The sequence below is a fragment of the Sinohyriopsis cumingii genome, chromosome 14 (genome assembly GCF_028554795.1).
Source record: "Sinohyriopsis cumingii isolate HCF-2022 chromosome 14, ASM2855479v2, whole genome shotgun sequence".
NCBI classification, from domain to species: domain Eukaryota; kingdom Metazoa; phylum Mollusca; class Bivalvia; order Unionida; family Unionidae; genus Sinohyriopsis; species Sinohyriopsis cumingii.
The window spans coordinates 92,988,756-93,016,314 of NC_142974.1; the positions used below are offsets into that span (position 1 = coordinate 92,988,756).

The 27,559-nt window shown below is 36.0% G+C and overlaps 1 protein-coding gene and 1 long non-coding RNA gene across 11 annotated transcripts in view; one reads left to right on the forward strand and one right to left on the reverse strand.

The window, feature by feature from the left end:
- Positions 1–6,868: 6,868 nt before the first annotated feature.
- LOC149784408 (uncharacterized) lies at positions 6,869–25,717 on the reverse strand. Its single transcript, XR_016413852.1, has 2 exons — positions 25,597–25,717; positions 6,869–7,289 (listed from the first exon to the last, which is right to left on the reverse strand). It is a non-coding gene; the product is annotated as an uncharacterized LOC149784408 (long non-coding RNA).
- Positions 22,258–27,559, forward strand: part of LOC149784409 (uncharacterized) — a 176,243-nt gene continuing 170,941 nt past the window's right edge. For 5 of the 10 annotated variants that reach the window (XM_089932458.1, XM_089932459.1, XM_089932460.1 and 2 more), the window contains exon 1: positions 22,258–23,363. In XM_089932458.1, the coding sequence (XP_089788584.1) occupies positions 22,482–23,363 (882 nt within the window). In that variant the 5' untranslated portion in view covers positions 22,258–22,481. The remainder of the gene's footprint in view (positions 23,364–27,559) is intronic. The other 5 variants (XM_089932463.1, XM_089932466.1, XM_089932467.1 and 2 more) reach the window with 2 other exon arrangements.

Below are 27,559 nucleotides of genomic sequence, written 5' to 3' on the forward strand. Positions count from 1 at the left end.
GCACATAACAGGCTATACATGGTGACCAGTATATTTGGTGGAGGAAGAAACTGGGAAGAACCACTGACTCATGGGAAGCTACTGGCAAGCTTTCTCACATACCCACATTGATTGAATTAAGACCTAAAGCCAACAGAGTTGAGAATTTGAATGATCTATCAATGTAAAAGCCTTAGACTACTCAGTTTACTGGGACGCCTAATGAAAACAGACACTTGTATCCCAAATATCAGTTATGTCCTTGTGCATTACAAGATGGATTTATTAATATACAAACCTATGTAATTTTAGTCAATGTTAGATGAACAAGCAAACCACATACACAAACTTTGCACTGTGTCTACATAAATCTTCATATTAAAACAAACAATATAAATTTTAAAATATTTTAAAATTGTTAAGTTAGTTATATTTGTATTTTCTAGGCATTCAATATATGTAAAAAATGCATCTACAAAAGAAGAAATATAAACTGTTCTTAACATCATTATGCCCTTATCTTCCTTTGCCACTATTTGGGCATACAATAACTTAATAGTATATCAAAATGCTTCTTTTATTTTTTAAACAGAAGTCATTTTCGAAATTAAAGAGACAGGAAAATAGAAAGATATTAGCTTACTTACAATACTTAGCCTTCCAAACTAATAAACAATGTCTTGGCATAGGCTACATTTGCCATACTGATACATTATGTATTGTATAAATGTATGGTAGAAAATTACTATGACATAATTTGATATCAAAGTGTTCATATAATGCTGGAATTATATCTACTCTTAGTAGGCACACTGACAAGAATTTATATAGAACACATAATAGTAAATGCCACACCGACAAGAAATTATATACAGCACATAACAGTAAATGCCACACCGACAAGAATTTATATAGAGCATATGATAGTAAATGCCACTGACAAGAATTTATATAGAGCATATAATAGTAAATGCCACACTGACAAGAACTTATATAGAGCATATAATAGTAAATGCCACACTGACAAGAATTTATATAGAACATATAATAGTAAATGCCACACTGACAAGAATTTATATAGAACATATAATAGTAAATGCCACACTGACAAGAATTTATATAGAACACATAATAGTAAATGCCACACCGACAAGAAATTATATACAGCACATAACAGTAAATGCCACACCGACAAGAATTTATATAGAGCATATGATAGTAAATGCCACTGACAAGAATTTATATAGAGCATATAATAGTAAATGCCACACTGACAAGAATTTATATAGAGCATATAATAGTAAATGCCAGGAATATATCACCTTGTGATCACTTTTTGTAGTAATGATATACAATAACAAAAAAATCAGGCAAATCATGTCACAAAGTAACAAATGTATCATGCCCAAAGTGATTCAATAAAACTATTAATTAAAACAAATATACTAATTGACAACAAAATTACTGACAACAGATTACAGAAAATACTGATGATCTTATTCAATAATCGATTTGCATATTTTTAAAAAAAGAGAAATTTGTCAATTTTAAGCTTAATTGTAGTAACATCCAGTGTACCATGCCAAAATCTCTCTGGGAACATCCAGACAGTGTTATCATGCCAAAAAACTCTGGGAACATCCATACAGTGTAACATGCCCAAAAACTCTCTGGGAACATCCAGACAGTGTATCATGCCAAAAATCTCTCTGGGAACATCCAGACAGTGTTACCTTGCCAAAAACCTCTCTGGGAACAAACAGACAGTGTAACATGCCAAAACACTCTCTGGGAACATCCAGACAGTGTAACATGCCAAAACACTCTCTGTGAACATCCAGACAGTGTAACATGCCAAAACACTCTCTGGGAACATCCAGACAGTGTAACATGCCAAAACACTCTCTGGGAACATCCAGACAGTGTAACATGCCAAAACAGTCTCTGGGAACATCCAGACAGTGTAATATGCCAAAAAACTCTCTGGGAACATCCAGACAGTGTAACATGCCAAAACACTCTCTGGGAACATCCAGACAGTGTAGCATGCCAAAAATCTTTCTGGGAACATCCATACAGTGTAACATGCCAAAAAACTCTCTGGGAACATCCAGACAGTGTAACATGCCAGAAAACTCTCTGGGAACATCTAGACAGTGTAACATGCCAAAACACTCTCTGGGAACATCCATACAGTGTAACATGCCAAAACACTCTGGGAACATCCAGACAGTGTAACATGCCCAAAAACTCTCTGGGAACATCCAGACAGTCTAACATGCCAAAATACTCTCTGGGAACATCCAGACAGTGTAACATGCCAGAAAACTCTCTAGAAACATCCAGATAGTGTAACATGCCAAAACACTCTCTGGGAACATCCAGATAGTGTAACATGCCAGAAAACTCTCTGGGAACATCCAGACAGTGTAACATGCCAAAAATCTCTTTGGGAACATCCAGACAGTGTAACATGCGAAAACACTCTCTGGGAACATCCAAATAGTGTAACATGCCAGAAAACTCTCTAGAAACATCCAGACAGTGTAACATGCCAAAACACTCTCTGGGAACATCCAGATAGTGTAACATGCCAGAAAACTCTCTGGGAACATCCAGAGAATGTAACATGCCAGAAAACTCTCCGGGAACATCCAGATAGTGTAACATGCCAAAACACTCTCTGGGAACATCCAGATAGTGTAACATGCCAAAAAACTCTCTGGGAACATCCAGACAGTGTAACATGCCAAAACACTCTCTGGGAACATCCAGATAGTGTACCATTCACAAAAAAACTGCTGGGAAAGAAAATGTTGGAGCTACTAATCAATTTCACTCAGCATTAGAAACATCTGTATATTTTCATTCAGATAAACAATTTATATCAACATTAAAATAACAAAGTTAGCCAAATGTTTAAATTGAATATAGAAAGATGGCAGTGTACTTTGATCCCAGTGTCCAACTCATACAGTAGAAAGTCAGCATATCTAATTTTCTTGGTACTGCCCTATTTCACTGCATATACATCAACTGTTTAGAAGAAGAAAAGGAAGAAGTTTAGAAGTAGCAGTATAGCTTCTGCCTAATTCCCAGCGCAGCATCTGAGCTTATACCCACCCCACTTTTAAAATGAAAAGAATCAAACATGTAAATAAATTCACAAAACTTACTCATGTCATTCACTGATTTATTCTTTTTAAGTCATTTGTCACAAAGCAGTCCTAACACTGTTACCATCATCATGGTTCAAACCAAATGGAATTTTTCATTGTAAACAATGAGCCTGTTCACTGTCCTTTTCCATTTACTGTAGGAGTCCATTTTCATTGAAGGGATGGATACATGGCCTACACATACTGGTACAAAAAAGTTAAACATTATGTTGTCTGCATCCCATGTATGCAATGTCATATTCTAATATTTTTAAATAAATTGAGAGAAATAAATAATCCCTTTCATTTCAACATTATGGATAATAGGATTATCTGTATTTAATGGAAAACTACATCACTCCATTTGTGTGAGAGACAGTCACACCAAAGCAGATATGGATGCATTGTTAGTGCTGAAGTTCCATCATGTGTGAAATCCAAATGCAAAGGTGACAATGTTAGGGACTACTTTTGGCAGTACAATTAGAAATCAGTGATTTTAATGAATAAGTTTTGTGGATGTTTTATATCCTTAATGCTTTTCAGTTTTAAAATTTGGTGGGGGAAGGGGTACAAGCTGCTAGGGGTTGTAGAAACAACAGTAACATTAACCAAAGTAAATGTGTTGTTGTTTTGTCCATTTAAATAGGTACTTTTAGTCTTATTAGCATGACTTTGACCCTTGCATGACCCTTCATTAACATCAATTCAATTGTATGTAAATACACAGATACATAATTGTGCATACATACATATTCGCACAGATACAAATGTAGTTGTAATGGTATGGATATCCTAACAGGCACATGGATACACACACACACACACAAATGTAGTTGTATGTGCACAGATAAATGATAGACAAATACTTTCATATATATCTAGTTGTATGTGTGTAGACAGACGATAGATATGTAATTGAATGTACATAAGCAGATATACCTGTAGTTATGCAAATAGATCACACACATATAAGACATATACAGGTTTTGCCTTTGTTTTTGCTGACCTTAATGGCACTTTTATTATATCATGTCTTGGAAATGGTAGAACAGTGCCTTTCTCAAAGATGCACTGAGACAGCCAGTCTGGGTGGATATCAAATTGGCATCTCTTGGATTATGAGTCTAAAAGTCTAACGGTTGAGATACCATCGCTCCCCATGTAGCTCTGTGTGTGTGCTGTGTGATTTGGATTTTTAACATAGATTAACAATTTTTCAGTCATATCGCTGCAATGTATTCAGTGTGGCAGTTTATAGTGATACAGTGGGGCATCATGCCACAGACATGCAGCATGATGACCCACCCAGTCACATTATCCTGTCACCAGGCTGACCAATTCTAACACTAACCTTTCAGTGTTGATCACCTAGCGAGGCAGCTGTTATTACCATTTTTTAAAGTTTTTTGTATGACTCAGCCAGGGTTCAAACCTGCCACCTCCTGTATCAGAGGCAGACTCTGATGTGTTTGTATGTGTATAGATAGTTTTAGATAGAAAGATTCATCTATAAGAATACATGTAGCTGTATGTGGATAGATCACTAGATAGTTTAAGATATAATGGCACATCCTTAAGTATATACATAGTTGTTTGTGTATAATGAACAAATTGTAAAAAATTTACTTTGAAAAAAAGACCAACAGATTAAAGGAGGTTACTGAAACTAAAATTCCCCAATTTCTCTGTGAATTTTTGTGACTAAAGGCAAGATTTCACTGTCTACGTGTGTAATGTCCAATACCTAAATACAGACACATTTTCCACTTTAAACATACAAAACAAAAACAACTGAGCCCATATTTGCTGATGCAACAGACTAGATTTTAACACAGTTTTAGTAAATTTTTGTGTTAGCAAAGTTATGTCCTATGATATGGCCATCCCCACTTACTGAACATGTTATCAGACTGATACCCTGGGATTACTGTGCGAGAAATCATGTGTGTGTAATTTGGAATTTTACCATATTTTTATAATAAATCAGTCATATTGCTACCACGTCTGCAGTATCACAGTTTATAGTGATGTCTAGCTCTGGGTCATCATGCCGCAGACATGTGAAAGCATGTCCCACACAGTCACATTATCCCGACACCATGCCGACCAGTCCTAATACTAACCTCCTAATACTTTGGTATGGCTCATCCAGGGTTGGAACCCATGAACTCCCACATCTGAAGCAATGCTCTAACCAGAGAAATAATGTCATTAAAGTTGACCACCATCTTCCAAACAGCCAACACATACCATGTATACATATATAGTACCACAAACCCAGCTCAAAATACAGAGAAATACAAATAGCAAACTATCAGTAAAAGTACATCAAAAAAGAAAATGCTGGTAATTATTGGACCTAATCCATTCATGTATAATTATCAGCTGATCAGTTCATGTGTAGTTATTAAACAAAACAGTTAATTAGTTTATGTGTAATTATTAGACCAAATAGCTAATCAGTTCATGCGTGCATATCAGACCAAACAGCTAATCATTTCATGTGTAATTATTAGACCAAATAGCTAATTATTTCCTGTGTAATTATTCGACCAAACAGCTAATCATTTCATGTGTAATTATTAGACCAAATAGCTAATCAGTTCATGTGCAATTATTAGACCAAATAGCTAATCAGTTCATGTGTGCTTATCAGACCAAACAGCTAATCAGTTTATGTGTAATTATTAGACCAAATAGCTAATCAGTTCATGTGTAATTATTAGACCAAATAGCTAACCAGTTCATGTGTGCTTATCAGACCAAACAGCTAATCAGTTTATGTGTAATTATTCGACCAAACAGCTAATCATTTCATGTGTAATTATTTGACCAAACAGCTAATCAGTTTCACATGTAATTATTAGACCAAAGAGCTAATCATTTTGTGTGTAATCATTTGACCAAACAGTTAATCATTTCATGTGTAATTATTTGATCAAACAGCTGATCATTTCATGAGTAATTGTTTGCCCAAACAGTAAAGATACTCGTGTAACTATTTGATCAATCAATAAACAGCTCATAATTGCACTCTCACATTGACAGTTTCATCATTAAGCAAGGTATAATATTTGTCTGTATCTCACTTAAGAATAGATTATTTTTAATTGTCAGTTATCAAGTCTATGGGAAATATTTCAAACATTTTACACTGAACGACATTTGACAGGACACAGTACATCTTCTTGCATACTTGTTAATAATGAAATTTCCATCTTCTTGCATTTTTCCATTCTTGTTAATATTTCAAGACAAGTGGTACAAATTTCCCTGACTAACAGTACAAATTTCCCTGACTAAGAGTACTAATTTCTTGATTTTTTCCAAACATTTCTTAAAAATTTCCATGTACAAAGAATTTGTATAAAATTTCCCATCTGTAATGAAATATAAAATGTTACTGATCTGCAAGTTACAACATATACCTAAACTTCTGTTATATTCTAGCAGGTAACTGCAACAATATCTTCCAAAACAAGGGAGGCCATCTTTTCCCACTAAAGACCTCTTACTTTTTGGAGTCTAAAGTAAATTTGTTTGAAATGATTCACGAATGATTCAATTCATGCATGGGATACCATGGAAACAAAATATAGTTTAGTAAGAAGCGCTCATCATTTTATCCTGGTGATTCGCTGATGTAAAATAAAATATGATATGTAACTTGAGATATTGAAGATAAAACATTGAAGAAGTTGTTTTTCCCTCAATAAAGAAGGCATGGAAAGACACAAGCATTTATTGATTTAAATAGTTTTAGGTCATGTTTCATCAAAAACAATATTCTTTATAATGTAACATTCACAGCTAGAAGCAAATGCAAGATGTCATACTGGATCATCAGAGTGAAAACAATGTAGACATCTTTATTTTTATTTTTCTATATTGGAATCAAAATAACAATAACAATCCCCTGAGAACTGTATCATCTGGGATTATAAAAACACTGAAAACATGTATTTATGCACTGGATTAGACACCTCTTTTTATTTCTTAAATTAAAATGCAGGCAGGAACATTTATAACTGTCTTCATTTTCTTTTGCAATGCCTAATCCAAATACTTCATAAATCTATGAATGTCTTCTGAGGAACAGTACAATGGAACTGGGGCAATATGGACCACACCAGGTTTTCTTTCATCACACTGAAATAAATTGTAAAATTTAAATTAATCACAAACATTGATGGTCATTATCTGGTGAAAAGACAAAAATATCTTCCCCTTTAACTTTTGAAGGTTTTTCCTCCACCAGTTATACTGGACACCATGTATCACTGAAAAAGGGCATTAAACCCCATAACTGAACTAAATTGTCAGTGAATAGTCAAACTCCAAATAGGCAAACAAAATTAAAAATGCAAAAATCAATCATTAAAAGTGGTATAAGATTCATATTAGGTCATATACATATGCAAACAAACATGCCTACAAATATGTCTAACTCTATTTTTGTAATTATGCTAACAATCATGCCAGTATGGACAGACAAGTGGCCTGACAAAAAAATGATATAAGGAGGGATGGGATACAAACAGTCAATATGCAATGGCCATATTTTGAGGTGGGGTGAGAAAACAATTATTCAAAATCAAAATTTGATCTGTTATTTGAAATTCTTCCTGTTAAATAAAGTATCATCAATTTTACCAGAAAATTAAAGTACAACATGTAATTACTTTAATATGATTATAAAAATGTTGCAATATTTTCAAATATTTTGTCTTCTCTAGGTGCATTCTAACCTTTCCTAAACAAAGAAAATGAAACAAAATTTACTTTTCTCTGAAAAATACTTACCCAAACAGATTAATTAATTCTACCTCTGAATCAGATTTCAATTCTCCCTAATAAGAAAACATCTTTCCAGCTATGTATCAGGGAAAGTAACTCTTACTGATTCACTCCCCTTGTTCCTGCTAGGTAGCCACTCACATCCTGGATGTTTACTGGTTTAAGCTTTGGTGAAACTTATAACACAAGAGTCATATTTGCAGGGAAGGATGGGAGGGATTGATAGTAATATGTGTAAATATTTTTGGAGAAGCATAATTTACTAACAATTTCCTTGTTCTGTCAATTGCAGATTACTTTTAACATTAGGAAAACGGGTAAGAGGAGAAGGAATCATCCAACCTCTATTCACATAATACCCTGTCAAAGCATGGTGATTGATCTACTGAAAGATGAACTTATCCTAACAGGAGCTTATGCATTTATATTCATGCAGACATGGTTCCTGTTGGATCATGCACCCGAGTCATTGCATATTACATGCAACAGTCAATCCATTGAAAGTTGCATTGGGCTAAGGTTGTGCTTTCCTAAAATGTATAACTGTCTGGGCAGCTACTAGTGACATGGCAAGAAAATTTACCTGAAAATTTACTAAGTTGCAGATATCATAAAATTTGCCCTAAGTTGCTTTTATGAGTAAATTTCCTTTTTTGTTTAATATCTGTTGTTGTTGTTGTTGTTTGGTTTTATAACAACTCCATCAGGCTAAGCAGAAAACAAGGTTTTTTCTCTTCTTAAAAGCAGTTCCTTGCAAGTGGACCTGTCTGAGAGAACCAGACTGAGATAAGAAAAGTAAGGTTAGCAATTCAGCTACATTCCTCTGTCGTATTGTTGAGAATCACCTCTCTCCTTTCTGAAGCCAATTGTCACATAAATAGAAGCTGGAGATGGTAGACTGAATATACATGTCAAATGACTCCACCATGCCTTGAATAGACAAAACTACATTATTTTGTTCCAAGTAGGCACAAAGAATGAGTTTGATATAATGTAGGAATGTCAAGGCAGTCAGCCTGAGATGTATGTTCCTACATCATATGAAAATGAACTTTTTCCCACCAAATCAAAACAAAACATGTGGTTTTGTATTTATTACATATCCCCTTTGTATTCAAACATTCTTTTAAATTTTTTGAATGTATACTTAAAAAAAAATTAATAAGTCATTTGGTATTTTATGAAAGATCCCTTATGTATGCATCCGGGCTAGGTCTAGATATATAATGTGTAGTTGAATCACTGGTCTGTCTGTATTACATATCTGGATTGCCTCTTAGCTCTGAATGTTTAAAAATGTTGTGTAGGACATATGAATAGGTTTAACCTGTAGTTTTAGGCAAGTGGATTTTTAATTACTTCTCAAAATGAACATAGGTTTTAGACCAGTTAGTGACCCTTTCTCTCACACTGTACTTATTAAATAGACACTCTACTTCTAAGCAAATTTCTGGGTAAATTTAAAATATGAACAGTTACTAAATACATTCAAGTTTATACAGAATGCTCCTTAATTTATAGTACATTCAAACTCCCATTTTTTTGTTTACATTTAATAAAAGAAATCACTGATGCATTGAACTTAAAGTGATAATTTAAGCATATATTTTAAAGAAATTGAAGGCTTTTGTTTCTTTCTAATATATGGATCAGATTTTTAATATTCATTTGGATATATTTTAACAAGAAAATTCTAGACAATACTGCAATATTTTTCTTTTTCTTTTCTTTATTTTCTACTTGAACAGTCGCAAGGATTTAAAATTCAAACATGCAGTTCCCTTCAAGTACCCCAGTATTGAAAAGGTCCTCAAAACATTGTATCAAGATATAATTAATCTAACTTGGCATCACAATCAAAACAGGTGTTGCTTTATGTTGCAAATGTTTGTGAAATGTATCCTGAAATTTACTAAGCACGTTTAATTCCTCAGTAATTTTAATAAACAAACTGTAAATCCCTCCACCAAAACTTCCTCCAAATAATTTGATTCACAGACCATATGTTTGAAACTCTGAAGTTGAAATGGATTTGAGCTAAATTTTGGTATTTTAGATGATTTACATTGTGGACTGTCTCTTGGGAATTAAACACGGGTAACGTTTTGTCCTATCATGAGGCATTTTTAACAATTGCCTTGAATCTTGATATGACACCAAAAGCCTTTCCAACTTTGTCTGGATTTAAAAAAGTTTTAATACAAGATTTCAGTGGAAAAGTACTTTCTCTCTCTCTCATGTTTGACATAACTTTGCAAACCAGCTTCAACTGAGAACTCAGTCAACATTCTGTCCAAAATATTGTTGACACCTCAACTAACTGAATGTTCTTGGCCTAGATACTTTGAAATGCACATAAACTGCTCATCGCTACTTACAGTACAGTACTCACCCATTATCCCCAGTGACAAAAGCGGATATTTTCACCCAATATGACTGCATTCCTTAAACTTACAAATGTGACATTTTTAAATAATTTAAATATATAGCAATAAATCATTCCCATATTTTACTAGTGGACCATTTTTTATTATTTCAGGTGGTAAAAGTAGCTCCAGGTTGGATGTCCGATACAGAATCATAGATTGAACATCTCTACTGAATGCTGGATCAGCCATTCAAGATTAAATGGGTATGTAATAAACTGATATCTTATGTTTGAAGAACAGACTCATTGGACAGCCACAATTTTTACAAGTTAAACTTGATCTAGTTTGAGTTTGAAAACAACAACAACTCATTCAGCCAAAATGCCCGCACTTTGGGGCTATGTCATGCTGTCAGCAGGAAAAGCCTTGAAGGCTGTTGCAGATGTTCTCTGTTTGCCTGAGAGAAAATGTGAGTGTATATACCACATGCTATAGCTTCGCCTCTCTCAACAGGTTAATCAAGGAGAAAAGGACAATTAATCACGATTTCCTATCAACAGTAACCCGAGTAATGTGGTCAAGATGGAATTATTTCTGTTTGGATTACTTAATAGAAAGTCTGACCGAGCTGATACTTATATGGAAACAATAACACCACATCCATGTTGCCATATTTACATTATGAATTCGGATCTAAATGCCGAGTTTCGTGTAATATTGAGATGTAGGAGAGAGAGAGAGAGAGAGAGAGAGAGAGAATAAAGACTAGCAGGACCACAGTTTCTAAGACTAGTATCAAATGTTAAGTGTAATAGTGTATGCCGTGAAAGGGGAGCTGTAGTCCTACAATGTAAGACGCCCAAAAGATAAATATCAGCGTCGAGGTCTTACACGTAGTACTAGGGGAGATGTAGTTTATGAAATTCAGGTAGACCGACAGTCAGATAGACAGTAGAAAGGTGAAAAACAATACGCCCTTACTTTGGTTTATACCTCTCAAAAAGAGGGAATAATGTTGCCACTCGTTCCAATAGTTTAGCAGATTTAGATATTTGTTTAGTTTTAAGACGCCAAAGTGGAAAGGGGGGTAACATAAACCTCGGAGGCTTGGGTAACTACGATTGTAATCGTGTTTACTTCCCATGATGAACAAATGATCTTAACTCGAAATGGGCATAATCGTAATCACCTTTAATATTATTTATTAAAAAAACACCAAAAAACTCGGGAACAGGGACTGTCTTCTGACGAGGCTAACAAATGGTGGATGCTATTGTTGTTTGATGTTAACTGGTGGACGGCAAGAGACACAACTGCCTGTGTAGTGTTAAATTTTGACCCTCGTTGAATTCTGACCCGCCGGGTACCAAACAACCAGAAATCAAACGGATGGGTCTCACTAAACACCCCAAGACTCTTTAAGAACACACTAAGACTTTACAGAATACCTACTTTAAACTTCAACAACAGAAGAAATAAATAAACATGAACTGCGAATATTTTTGTTTGTTTGTTTGTTTTTTGCTTTACAAGAAAAGTTGTAGTCTGGTTCCATATTTCTTATGCTCCTGTTTTGCTATCCGCTATACGAATAACGGATGGCAACTCATGGAGCATAAGAAACATGGAACCAGACTACTACTTTTCCTGTTATAAAAAGAAAAATAAAAAAAGAAAAATAAAAAAGGGGGCAGTTTTTGTTTGTTTGTTTTATCCACTATTAGAATAGCGGGTAGCAACTCAGAATCCACATGGCGTATACGAAGCAGAGAGCAAGACTAGAAAAGTATTGTCTGGTTCGCTGTTTCGTATGATGCCTGCGTTGGACTCCATTATGGGGGCGCTCTAAAGATATTATGAACTTCTGAGAAAGTGGTGGGTGTAAGGTGAAGTTGTTTACATTTGCAACATGCACAGTGGAGGGAATGTTGGCATACCTCTATGTTACTTTCATGTATGGTGGCTGAAATTTCATTGGATATTGTATTTGAAGAGATTGTAAATGAACTAAGCACACAGCTAAATAAAATGACTGCTCCCTTGTGCTAAAAAAAACAAAAAAACAAAAAAAAAAAAAAAAAAAAACAGCCGGAATTAGTCTACACTATCTTTAGCAGGTATTAAAATAGGGGAAATGCATTTTGCCAGACTAGACAAAAACAGCTTCTGAAAATGCATTGAATGAATTACCAAATATATAAAAATTAAAAAATGTTCTCGGTTCTTTTTATTACAATTTACCTCATAGTCCAGGAAGTGAAAATGACCAAACGGAGTTAGCTGTATTTTGAAAGATAGACATTTGAAGTAAAGTCAAGCTGTATACTCTATAACCCATATTACACCCATCAATCGTATGCCAAATTAAGGAAATTAAAGGTTCATTGAATAATACCTAAGATAAACAAGGTCCTTTTTAGCCAGTATAACCAGTGAGGACATCCGGGGAAATTATTTTTCTTTACAACTCTAACCCATGCAAAATACGAAACTGGTGAGCGCCATCTATACGAAGTCAGGTGAACGCCGACGCGTATATGGACAGAAACTCATTCATTATAACACTCACTTTCACAAATCTGTTTGCAATCTTGAAAGCAGTAACACTCTCAGTGACAAAGTCTGTTAGACAGCTCTGTCGGCCTAGTGGTAGTGGTTAGAGCGTCCGCCTCGGATGCGGGAGGTCGTGGGTTCGAAACCCGGCCGAGTCATGCCAAAGACTTGCAAAAATGGTACTAACGGCTGTCTCGCTAGGCGCTCAGCATTAAGAGTTAGTGTTAGGACTGGTAGGCCTGGTGTCAGGATAATGTGACTGTGGTTTGACATCATGCTACATGTCTGCGGCATGATGCCCCTGTGCTAGACATCACTATAAATTGCCACACTGCAGACACCGTAGCGATATGACTGAAAAATTGTTAAAGCTAAAACTTCTAATCACACACACACACAAACACACACACACACACACACACACACACACACAAAGTCTGTTCAGAAATAAAGCACATCTTGATATTCAGTGCGGGGGGGGGGGGGAACATGCTAAGGCAATCATGCTTATGGACCACTTGCCCTGCAGTTCAACTTGTCTCAGGTGTCAAATGGATATTTCCAGCTCTGTATATTCTCTTTACTGTGTCTCTTTTCAGGTTTTCATTTTTGGTGCTGCAATTTTATGCAGCATAATATAAATTGTCTTTTAAATTAATGGCAATGACATTTTATGAGCTGTTTCATCGGTTTATTATTTCTTGTCCTTGTATAACTCTTTTTCAGATTTCTAAAGGAAAAAATATTTAAGTTAGGTGCTTTTACATGGAGACAAGACAAGAACAGCTTTATTAATCTTTTATTCTACCATGTTGTGTAGTTAATTGGTTGAGAGACATAAAAACCATACCAAATTATGTTTACATATACTTCTTAATATGAAATTTGCCAATTACATTTTTCATCTAATAACTTCAAATTTTAATAAGTATACTATATGAGAAACATTTCAAAAACGTCATAGCTGACTTATTTAACTATTCAGAATAGCTTGTACATAACCATAACCTTTGGGAATATAACATGTTATATATATTTAATTTGTATTGTTTGCTGGTTTTTATTAATGATTATACATACTGTATATCTGATTTTTTTCCCCGACCTTTGTTAAAAATCAAGTTAATGGTATACATGACCAGTGACATTTATTTTGCAAGCTACAAAATAAATAGCTAATATCTATCTATCAGTATATATTAAATATTCAGATCATTATAACTGGAAGTAAACATGTTTACTTTTATATAAATGTAGGATATTAGTTTTTAACTTGGAAATTCCTAAACATGTTGACAACTTTGAATGATTTAGAGAAGAGACTGACCTACATCCTGGATATATTACTGTGTCTTAGCTTTTTACATAATGTTGTTTACCTGAATAATAATAATAGTTTTGGACTACAGCATTGATTTGGAATTTAATTGAATTTAGACAAGGACATTTGGAATTTTATTATTATGATATATCAAAATACTATAGAGTGCCAGTAACTATCCTGGGTTCCATTTCCTCAGCACAATACGACCAATAATGTGTTAAAAGTGCCTTTAGAACCCATCCAACCATTCAGATTTTAATAACATATCTTAAAGTTAAACCAACACCCAAGACCAATTTTATGTTGAACCGGTACTTAAAATTTCATCCAATTAAATCAATGGATTTTATACTTTGTCTTTGATGGCAAATTTCGACGTATCCAGAGCAGCAACACCCGTGCTTCGTGGGAGTCTTGATCGTCCATATGTGTCCACGATCATATTTGGGGTTATAATTACTGATTGTCGCCACGTTGCACATTTATGTAATCCAATTACAGGATTGGCTGAAGTTCGTAATTGCATCAAGTCCACATACACGTGGAACTATCCGGTTTTGTGTGGATAGCGATGATATCCATCTGGTTTTTGTCGTGTCAATATGGCACACTGAGGACATACTAATTCATACGAATCATGATAAATAAGTGATTAGATCAATAGAGTATGCGACCAAATGAATACTGGAACCGTTTTGTCGTTTAGCAATTGGACTTTCACTCATTGTCACATCTATGTGGATGCTTGTGCTGTTGAGTATTCTTATATTGGTAATGCGCGTATGATCAATTGCGCTACATGTTTTCTGTGAGGGTGTCAATGACCTTCATTCGTATGTCGAGCATCAGTGATTTATCCAACAAGATCACATCCATGATCATGCGACATAGTTCTCCTGAAATTATACGAGGACTTCTTCAGATGGTTCTTGATGTCTGTTTAGTTACTTCGATACCTCAGACACATTAAGGAGGTCAAACGCCTCTGAATTTCTTATCTGCGAGTTCTGCCGTTCAATATGTAGAATCACTATAAATACATGTTTTGTCGTTGATATTCTTTGCTGGGCAATAATTTGCCATGTGAACATCCTTGCTGATGTAACCAGAACCGCGTATATTGTCATGATCATTTAGAGTGACCACCCCCTTGCATAAAACTTGCATCCAAAGCCAGAATTTTTAAAATGTAATGTTTATCTATGGCGCTGCGGTTTCTCCTGCATTTGCTCATTCACATTGTCAGGTGTCTTCGTCGTCAGTACCACCTACTGTTTGATCAACTGTCTGCTTTGACCCAAATAACTTATCTGACACCCCTGAAAAGTTCGAAAATATGCAACAGTGCAATTATATATATGCTCGTTAATCTTTGATTGACTTGCAGATATCACAAAGCGAAATTTGCATTTTGAGCGGTTAAAACAACAAAGAAGGCAGCGTGTTTGTCTATAATTCCATGTATGTTAGCGGTGGCAGATGGAGTGCTACTCCCGGGTTAAACGGTATATTGTAGGCAGTGTTGGTAATGTCCTTGGCGAGCATCATCGAGGGCCAGCGCTACGAGAATAAGCATCTCCACTGAGTGCGAGATCAAGTATTCTTGTTGCCATGTCGAATAATCCAGGCATGTTTCAATTCCCTTGTCGTCCATGATATGTAAGCCTCAGTTAAACATAACCACTTTTCCCTTGTTGACAAATCCAGTGTGCTCCTCAGCGGGTAAGCTGTTCCATCAACTTTTACCAACAATGCTTCAACGGGCAAGAAATACCTGCTTGTGTCTTGAACCTGCAGTTCTTTTCAGCTCCTATCATTTGGCATACTAACATCATAAGAGTAATAGTGATAATCGCGCAAGCAGGCATCGTTGAGTATGGGTTCTACCATTCCAAACGAGGGATGTGATACACGTTTGAGCTTATTTTATGTTCTTCCGCAATTTAATTTCCGCGACGATTTACCACCGAGACGCCTGACGTCCAGATTGGGGGGGGGGGGGGGGGGGGAGGCCATGTCGCTTATGTTGTCTCGATGGCTTGCGTCGCGTATTTACTTAGTCATATTTATTTTGGCATTGATAATTTTACTAACTTTGGCGTGCCTATCTTCAGTGCTTCACAGTGGAGGAACATTAATTAATTGTGCACGGTTCGAACACTTGCGTTCCAGATACACAGTAAGTTCCATTATTACGACTCGTGTACTCACTCCAATAGATTGTCGCTGCTTCCTTTTTGATATCATAGGAATTGTTTTCTGAGTGCACACTTCCTACCATCGTATATAATCGATCAACCTGACTGATGACACAGAGACAATGGCGTGCTTATCAGCGAACTTTGTTTCACACGCAAAACATTGTGTTATTGCGTGAATTTGTTTCTCGGAAGGCTGCTGCCCTCGACTCCAATGCTGTTTTCATTTGGGACGCAACTCTTTTGCCGCTGCACCCGGATTGCTAGCACTCTGCGCGTGGCTCGAGGGCATTAAACTGGTGGCCAGATCTGGGAACAATTACGGATCGTGATCGAGCTGCTCTGGGGAGGGACAAGTTTACATCTCTCATAAACATTTTCTAGTCAGTATTATGCTTAGTAACCCACCTTTCCCAGTAAGATTTATGTGATCCCATTTGCTCCTGTCGTAGCTCGATTGGAGCATTTCCTGGTAATACAATTCTAAATTATGCGGTCATAATGGTCCTTGGCATATTTGGATGCGTTCTTAAACATTTCATGGCTGGCACATTCATAAATGGACTGTGATTTTGAGCCCAATCGTGAATTAAAATGGGAAGGTTTCTTGCGTTCAAATAAGCTATATATATATATATATATATATATATATATATATATATATATATATATATATATATATATATATATATATATATATATGACTTCAAAGCGTGCCCTCCCCCGTGTTTGATCATTTGCATGCATTGCAGCCTGCTCTATTTCAGCATAAGCTTTTCGGAGTTTTTCCGGCAACCAAACATTCGTGTCAGCTGTGGCACCTCATATTCCTTCAACGTCGCCTGTATGACGCTGTCGAGCAGCATACTCAACGGGGCAAATGTTTTTGGTTCGAATATCACGGTGAGATCTTCACAGGCTGATTAACAAGATATTAATTGTCGTTTGAGTGTTTCGCACTCTGATAAATATCGCTCTGGCTAAATGACATTAGTTCACCAACGATTCTAGGACGAATTGCACGATGGTTAATAACAATAGCGTTGCGAGAAAATTTATTAGTGGACAATGATTTATACCGTCGTATTAGGGCATTGATGCTAGAATATGAACTGTTGAATAGTAGCATTCTGGTAATGGAATCAATCTTTATAGTCCCAGCTCTTTTTATATAAAGGCTCCAGAGCGATCAGCAAATTAGGAAGTGTCGCTCGTAATAGTAAAGAAGATGTCGCCTTTTGGTTGTAACGACAAGCATTGCAGCATATTTATTACAAGCATCAGAAACAAATCCACGTGGGTGACTTGAGTCAGAATTTGCAACAAAGTTTATTGGAGTGATATTTTGTTTCTGCCGCTCGACGTCGCAAACAAATGCGTTCAGACCTTCGTCGATATAGCCTGTCAAAACAAGGAGGGTGAAACGTTAACGTACAAAACGTTATTTTGCAGGTTAATCGAGGTCTAGCTGAATTGATGAAAGGTAATGGAAATAGGTTTTCGAAGGAAACGTTAGCGTTTGTAGCGATCAAGCCATAGTTAAGTGATTTCACTGTACATTCGCGCAACGATTATTTTAACTTTAATATGTGCAAGAAATGTTGATCCGAGAATACAGGGGTTCCGTTTCACGATCACGAGAATGGGTAGACATCTTGCGCTCGTAGCCGTGTTGAGCAATGAAGTTATTTTCTCAATCGCGATAAAACACGCTGACGCAATCGATATAATAATAATAAGACCAATGCACATCGCCGACCTGGCTATTCAACTTGAACCAATATTTCGCGGCGCTGAAAAGATGCCTTGTCATATTTATACGCGTCCGCAAAAATAGAAGGTGGAACAAGAGTTATTGATCATAACTCGAGTTTATTCACACACAGATTTTCACACGTGACACGTCACATCAATGCTCCCGCCTTTTATTATCATAAAGAGTCGGCATAATACGTAGAGGATACACATTAACGTCCACGAAGGGTTATGTAGCGTTAAGGACGCAAGCTCTTAAGAAGCTAGCGATTCGACGTCGGTTGCACTCGAGACACGACAGCATCAAGTTATCACGTATGTGGCCTCGTTTATTATCAGTGCGAGGTTTTACCATTCGATGAGATCGTCGATAATCCAGATACTCTGATACTCTGAATATTTTTAGCATTAAATCCTCGTGAACTGTGAACCGTCATTACGTATCCAGAACACCATGGCAATTTTTCGCTGGCTTAATCACAAACCAGTGCACATAACACACGATACATGTCACTCAAGGGGACATACACAATCTTGTTGAGAACCAGTTTGCGTGGCTCATATGGGGAGCCTGAAAACTTTCTCGGTATATCCACATGGATAGTTTCAAGACGAGTATACATCAATAGGACAAGTTCATTCGATTTTTTTTGTTTGGCCAAATTTAAATAATTCTTGCTGAAGCTTGTCACGAGCTTGATTTCGTGAAACCATGATTAAACTTGCCTGTGTCCACTTCTCGAAAACGTCGTTGCAGATGTATCTAGGATTTGTCCTGTACGTGGTCGGATCTCAGACACATTCTAGTGTTCAATCGTCGCAAGGGCTCGTCCTTACCACGATAATCATGAAAATCTTCTTCATAATAATCGGCGCTGCAGGCTAAACAGCTGTATTGGTTTAACCAGCAATCGAATTTGGCTGACATTGAACCATACACATAATCACTCAGCAACGTTAAAAACGTATTTACCGTCTTGAAGCGCACATTACATATTTCGTCCCATATTATTACACGTGGAATGTATTTATTTCCCATGGGCACAAAATCTCAGCTGGAATCACCACACCACCGAGAAGAAATTGTGATTCCAGTTTTTCTTTTTCTTCGTGCAAAATATGAGACCACTGATACTTCTGTAAATGCATTTCCAGCTAAATATCTCATCTCTGTCCTCTATGTATTCCGACGAGATTTATACCAGCCTGTTGTAAAATCTCTCCGTGCAGTAGCAATCTCCGTTTGGAAGCACGAAGTGATCAAAAACATTTTCACCGTGTACACCACTACCAAGCAGCCAGATCGGTGCTGGATAAATTTCAAGAATGTTTGCAATTGCCTCATTAACACCACCAGAATCAAACGTTTGTCGTGCGTCGGAGTGGAAATTGAATCGCAGGGGACCACGCATGTGCGTTGTATTGGATGAATTTAATGACACTTTCATGCCGGTATTCACTAGAATCATAAAGACCTTCGCCGGTTACTGCCGTAATAACAGTTGGACATTTCAACGCGCGCCCAACGCGTTAACGTCACTGACGTTAGAGCCGTTTTCTCTCACACGCTCCTCCAAGCGAAATATTGATGCTCAATTAAACCACTACCACGATCTGCGTCGTAAATGCTCGGTAATATGAGCAGCCACGCAATCAATTGTACAGTTCTCAGTGGAGCAAGTGCGTCGTGATTAGTTTCATTCATCATGTAAATTCTGAGTAAAACCGCGTTGATTGGATCGTCATTGCTTCAAGAGACGTTTTTGATGCCTGTCAACAACTCAGTCATTGAAGGCGACGTCATAACTGAATCAATACGTCTGTGTTCTTGACGTATTTAATCCTTGTTGTCTCTAACACCCAATCGTCGTTGACACCAGTCAAAAATTTGATCGCGAGAAGAGATTTACTGCGTAGGCAGGATGATGGGAAGCAAATCCATAATACCACTTGTGTGTTTTTAATGCGAGCATCGTATAGTTGGCATGGTTTCACCTGTTCAATATCTCACGTCTAATATATATAGGAAGCGTCATCTACCTCAAACACGTCTTTTGTATTACTTTGTATTTTGTATCCCTGATATTTCTCTTGACTCATACCTCTGTGAGGAGCTTTCTTGTCAAGATCAAACGACGCTTTAGGTGGCTTAAGTTCGATCACTGACAACCTCTAGAATTCTTTTTCAGTGCCAAATTTGTCATTTTTCTGATCACAAAGAATTTTGTCTCAATCACTGATACAGATTATTTAGTTGTAAATTTGTACGCGGGCAAAGAAAAATTTTCGAGTTAGCCGAATGTATTTGTTTTGTGCCAAACTAGCGCGCGACTGACGGCTTGATATAGTCATGATATAAAATATAAAATAGCTTCAGTGTAGATAAAACTTTGCCATGCAAGTTACTTGCGTGCATTTGTGTATATATAGTATCTGAATACATGTGTTTGGTTGTTGAAGCTTGTCACATGATCGAAACCTGGTGCTATAAATTATGCACGTGGATTTGAATATCCTTAACCTGTTTTGACAATTTCACATACTAAGCTGTCTTTACATATTTCGTCAGCAAAGAAAGCAAAAAAGCAATGAATGGCTTTATGTACATGCTTTAATGGCGGTATGTATGACTGATAACAGATCGTATATTTCCTAAAGGATATCATTCGAACTAAAAAAAAAGAACTCCGACTATTACATCATTAAAGCTTTGCATTTTCCCCAAACTACAAATTTAATTCATCCACTAAAATGTACAATAGTGCAATATTGAACTGCGAGATCTTTTGATGACAGCATATAATTTCAGCAAATTTAATCACCTTGTACTCAGACAGGCGATTTGCAAATGGTGTATCACCTTTGTGTTTGATAAATAGCAACATACCTTTTATAAACTCAGCGCGAACCAAGTAACTTTTTATGAATGATACACAAGCAGTCAGGTGTAAAGGCCGTTTCATAGTACAGGTCTATAGTTAGGGCAGCGCAAATGTGACATAAAACTGCGATAACATGTAAATGTAACAAGGAGTTGTAAATTCTGAATGTGAAGCAAATCGTAAATATATAAGGTCTTGATCGTAAATAATAGGTCTTGATCGTAAATACTAGGTCTTGATCGTAAATATTAGGTCTTAATCGTAAATATATAAGGTCTTGATCGTAAATATATAAGGTCTTGATCGTAAATATATAAGGTCTTGATCGTAAATATATAAGGTCTTGATCGTAAATATATAAGGTCTTAATCGTAAATATATAAAGTCTTGATCGTAAATATATAAGGTCTTGATCGTAAATATATAAGGTCCCGACCGTAAATACAGTGTATTACTGCAGCTGTTATAAGTTTTGTATGTAATCAATATGATCATGATCGCCTTCATATACAATATGGTACTGGTACAAAGAATACACGTCAAACTCACACTTGTGATGTCTCCACCATTCTAATATAGGTTTCACGTATATATATATATATATATATATATATATATATATATATATATATATATATATATATATATAGTTGTCTTTGTATGCAACTATATATCCGAGTGTGAGGTGCATGCATGAATCAGGTACTGAGTTATTATGAAAATGCCAGTTATAAACTGCTCCACACACACACACACACACACACCATCGCCTTCATCTGAAATGTTGACGTTTGGAAGATATAAATATGTTTGATAATCGCAAAGTCTTTGAAGTTCGAATTTGTGTACCATTCCAGTGGCACATAAGACTAATAAGGAATGATGAAAAGTTTAGTTTTTGCTCATAAATACATTTCTCTGTCATAGTACCATTTATTCAAAAACAAATTGATTTGAAATTTCAAACCTTGCTGTATTGTATAGCTCTTCCATGGGTACATTTATTTTCATTAAAGATTTAAGGTAGAGCGTCTATCATTTCACGAAGTTGCCTCTCCTGGCATTCGAGAGAGCGAACTAGTGTACTTTCGCGCAACACATTCTAAACCGCTTTAAAAAATAAAAAATAAACATTGTAATAGGATTATAAGTGGTTATAGCTTAAACACAGGTAAGAACGGCTTGGGTATAATCTAGGCCAATGGGTAGATCGATAATCTGCAGTGCAACATTATTGATCCTTAACCTAGTCAAATAACAACACAGCAGTTGTTTCGAAAACACGAACAAATATCATACGTATTTAGAGCTTTTCTACTGACATAATGTTAAATTGCGACTTCAAACTGGGCAAATGAAATTACAAAAGAATCAGCTGCATGTGGAATGGGTTTGATTTAATGTGGATTATATCAAACAAATGAAACAAACGAAAGTACTTACGACATGAAAAAAGTACAAAGATGGCGTTAAAAGAGCAAGGTGCTTCGGGTTTTCAAAGTAACTGTCGCATGGATCATGCCTCCGATGACAAATTTACATGTGATCTTTGTGGTCCAGACATCATGGCATGCCGTAGATGTTTGGTTTGCGAGGAGAATTACTGTGAGCCATGTAGTCATGCCCATGAGAAATCGAAAGCTTCTAAGCAACACAAAATAGGTGAATTAGGAAATTTGAATCCTAAAACGAGAGGCAAGATTCGACAAAGAATTTTCTGCGAGAAGCATAGTGAAGACGAGGTAAAGTTTGTTTGCCAAAAGTGTAATGTCTTGACATGTGGTACATGCTATGTTTTAGAGCACAATACTCATAAATTGACAACAGCAACTGACGCGGCGACAGAACTGCAGAAGAAGTTGGAAGAAAAGTTACGTCTTTGTTTAGAAAAGCTGAAACGTCTACGTGATACCGCAACAGAGGAAGAAATGCTTATGAAGAAGATAAGCAATACAAAGTTGGAGGAACTTAAAGCATTGGATGAACATTATGCAGATTTAGAGAAGTCCCTTAAACATGAAGTTGAAAATCTAAAGGAAAAAATACAAAGAATTTACAATGAACTTATAAACGAAAGAACAGCTTTCAAGAAAGGTGTGGAGAATGAAATTAAAGCGTGCTGTGATGCAAACGAAAAGGCCAACACGTTAATTAATCAAGGGACAGACATCGAGAAATTCAAGCAAGTTCCAGATCTAGAGCAAATATTTGATAAGATTATATTGCAGAGCGATCCAAAAATGATGCCATGTCTGCAGAAAAAACTTTTTTCTCCGGCCGCGCTCAAGAACATTGAGCTGAGTTCTTTGATTGGTATTGTGCAAGATTGCACTAGACTGAATCCCGTAAGTATTAATTATCTCAAATCGTACCAATTAAAATTTCCTGACTCTTCATCAGGTATTCTTAGTATGTTACTGTTCCCTTTGATTACAGACTGAGTTGTTGTAGTCTCAACATCAATTTCTTCTGCCTTGTTTTTTCGCAACGTTCATGGACAGATATTCTCTAAATTTGTATACATAAATCGTTTCAAATACACTATTATCTAAGACTGTTTGATATAAATAAGTTAAAGCAAGAAAGGCAATACTGAACTGTAAAAACATTTATGAGCTAATCTATAGACAAAACTACATATGTGTTTGTGAAGCGCGGGTAGAAAGAACGAGTTTCATACGGAGTATAAATGTCGAGGCTGTTCCCACACCATATTGAACAAGTTATGCTTCCCCTAAGCGCTTAGATGGCTTTGCATTTTTTACATATTCCATTTTATAATATATGCTTTAAGGTAAATGATTTAGGCATTTAGTGATCTATTAAATATATTGTACTACCTTAAAATGTATATTTATGTATCCATGTATTTATGTGCAATTGTGCCCTCAGTTTGTGTACACTACAAATATGTATTTACTGTCAAACTTCGAGTTTTTTTAAATGTCGTTTGGTACATGTGAGTGGATTCAATCTGTAATCACAGGCAGTTGAATTGTGTGCTTACTTCTCAAATTCAACGTAGGATTTGGACTGTAGTTTGTCCCTTTCCTTACACTTTAGTTATTGAATGGACATTCTGCTTCCAATCAGGTGTCAGGTCATATTTTACAGACTAGCAGTAATTAAATACATCAGAAAGCGCATTAATTGACAATACCTCTAAACTCTCTATTTTTATGTTGTCAATTGATACAAACAATTATTCATTCATTGACCTTAGAACGAAATTAAGAAATAAAAGATTTCTAACATTCGTACTAGAGTATTTTGCAAGAGAATTCTAAACAATATTGCAGTATTGGTCTATTTTCTTGACTATATTTTTACTTGAAGAATCTCTCAAATTTAAAATGTAAACATTCATTTCCATTATTGTGACCATATATCCCCCTAGTGTTGTAACTGTTGTAGTGCTTCTAATATGCATGACAATCAAAACATCTGCTGTTCTCTCTTATACGTTTACATTTATGTTGCAAATGTTTTTCAGTTTTATCCTTATATTTACTAAATAAATTTGATTCGTCTGTAATTGTAAAGGACAAATTAAATTGTTAGTCGCTCCTATTAAACATGTTCCTTAAAAACGTAATTTGAAACCATGAAGCTAAAATGGATGCTAGCTAAGTTTGGTATTTTATATGACTTACATTGTGGAATGTCTATTGGAAATTAAACATAGGGTACTGTTTTGTCCAAACGTTGGACATTGCCAATCATGCATTGAATCTTTAAATGATTACACGAGTCTTTATTACATTGTCTAGAACTTGAAAGTGTTCTCCCTCTCTCTCTCTCTCTCTCTCTCTCTCACTTCTCTTACCATCGTCGTCAGAGAACTGACTGTCAAACATTCTATCAAAAAATAGTGTTGTGTTACGACCTGGGAGCTTAAAATGCGCAACAAGGAACGCCGAAAAACAACTTGTTTTGTATAATTGAAAATATAAATTTATTTCCCGAAAAACGGTGGATAATGAAGATCCTAAATACTTTATCAATTGCCAGAGATCCAAGTAATCAGTATATTTTCAAAAGGTATACCTAATGAAACCTGCGATGCGATTATGTATCAACAACGCAGAACAATCTCTGTTTGTAAATCAAAATGCCCCTTAATTGATTCGTGGTAAAACCTATATCAATATAAATCTACTATCTCCTTGAATACCTCTCCGTAAATCCATGTAACTGTTAATTCAGATACGCGAATTCTTTAAATGCTTCACAGTAAATCTGTACAGTTATTAGTATATATCAAATGTCTTTGAAAAAATGTTACAGTACTGCATTTCCAGTGAACGATATTAAATTAAACTAATCAATGAAGTCTTCTCACAAAATCTTCCAATTCTGATGATACTATTAAGAAAGAAGATTTTCTTACAGTAATTCACTTATATAAAAAGTTGAAAACTCAATACCGATAATGGAAATACCGGGATTTGAATGAATCATTCTTTTATGTCAGCACACCTGAATCAGTAAACAAGTCAAATAGTTCAGGTTTAACCAACTAGAACAGCGTGACATTTAATTAGTTCCATTGTTATATTTGGATTACAAAATATTTACCTGGATTTAGTCTTGAGCTTATGAATAAAACCATGCATGCAACGTACATGACTCATCTCATTCATTTCTAAATTTCATCAGAGCTGTCCTCTTTGTAGTGACAAAACAATACAGGTAGTCGATTTCAAGCATTATACTCATTTGTGAACACCCTGTAGTCAAGCACTATCAGTTAATATTGCGTAGTTCCCTTCACCTGATAAGAGCAAAAAAAAAATTTTTTTTTTCCCACTTACATACAGGTATGTATGTATGTATGTATGTATGTATGTATGCACATGTATGTATGCATGCATGTATGTATGTATGTGAGGCCACACTTTCATCATCTTTCGTACATGAAAGTGTGGCCTCACATACATACATACATGCATCCATAGGCTGCCCATTTAAAAAGGCTCATCTTTTGTACGTACACCGCTCCGGTGGCCTAGTGGTTAGAGCGTCCACCTCGGATGCGGGAGGTCGTGGGTTCGATCCCCGGCCGAGTCATACCAGAGACCTAAAAAATGGTACTAACAGCTGCCTCGATTGGCGTTCAGCATTAAGAGGTTAGTGTTAGGACTGGTCGGCCTGGTGTCAGGATAATGTGACTGGGTGGGACATCATGCTACATGTCTGCGGCATGATGCCCCAGTGCTAGACATCACTATAAACTGCCACACTGCAGACATCGTAGCGATATGACTGAAAAATTGTTAAAGCTACGTTAAAAATCAAAATCACAAATCACATCATCTTTCGTACATGAAAGTGTGGCCTCACATACATACATACATGCATGCATACATGCATGTGCATACATACATACATACATACATACATACATACATACCAATTGTCGTAGGTAAATAAAATGGTTACTGAGTGAAGAAAAAAACAAGTGTTACTGATAAAAGAAAATGTTAATATAATATGGATAGAGACATAAGTAGTATAGGTTAATGGGGTTTTGGACCACTTTGTTACTATGTGATAAAAAGTGCATGAGAAAGCTCCCGTTGATCTATATATTGTGTTGTGGGAGTTCTGAACCACTTAAGAGAAATAGACTATTTGAACCACTTTTCTAAGCTCACTTTTGTTTTAGCTGCTTGGGGTTTAGGTCACTTGGGGTTGCCTCTTGACGCGATGTTTTGATGTGTGCGTATTACAGAGATGTGATAATTAGGGAGTTTTGTCTCGGTAGTATCCGTATGCGAGTGTGTGAATGTCATAGGTGGAGTAACGTTTATCATCAAAGGGGTATATTCTTTTTTTGTTAATGAGCCTTGAAGATATTTTATGGGATGGCAGGTTGCTTTGACTCCTTTGGCGTTTTTGAAGACGGTAATATCGTCAAAGGTAATGCAGTACATTTTGGCGTGAAGTCCGATGAACTCCGTGATTGGTACGCCGTGAGTTACATCTTTTAACTTTCCTAGCACTTTTTATTGTCGTCACCTTGGAATGGGCTTTTGTTGTTGTTGAATTTAATTATAGTGGCGTGCGCACAATTGTGCATGTGCCACATTTTTCTGACTGCACCGCAGTCTGCTAGTTGTTCCTGGGGAAGGGGATGGTGCCACCTCTCCTAGGCTTTTATGGATTCAAGGAACCCTGATAGTTTGGCCTCAATCTGTGGGTCCATAAAGGTCCCTACAGTTGAATGGTTGGCTGTCATTAGTGGGAAGGAGAGCTCGGGAACGGTCCTGCTTGCTTTACATCGCTGGTTTCTTGTTGCATTTGCCTGGTGTTTCTTTTATTTTTTTTTTATTATTTTTTTGTTGTTTTGTTTTTGTTTTTTTTTTCTCGATTTTTTTCCCTTTTTTTTTCTTCTTCAAAATGTTCTAAAAGGAGGGGGGATGTTCTATGCTGTATAGAGGTTCTTAGTAGATATCATGTATGAAGAGAGATTTTCAAGGTTATTATGGTATTACTAGTCGAGGTGTTTAGGGTGTGTTTCCTACGTTATGTTATTTAT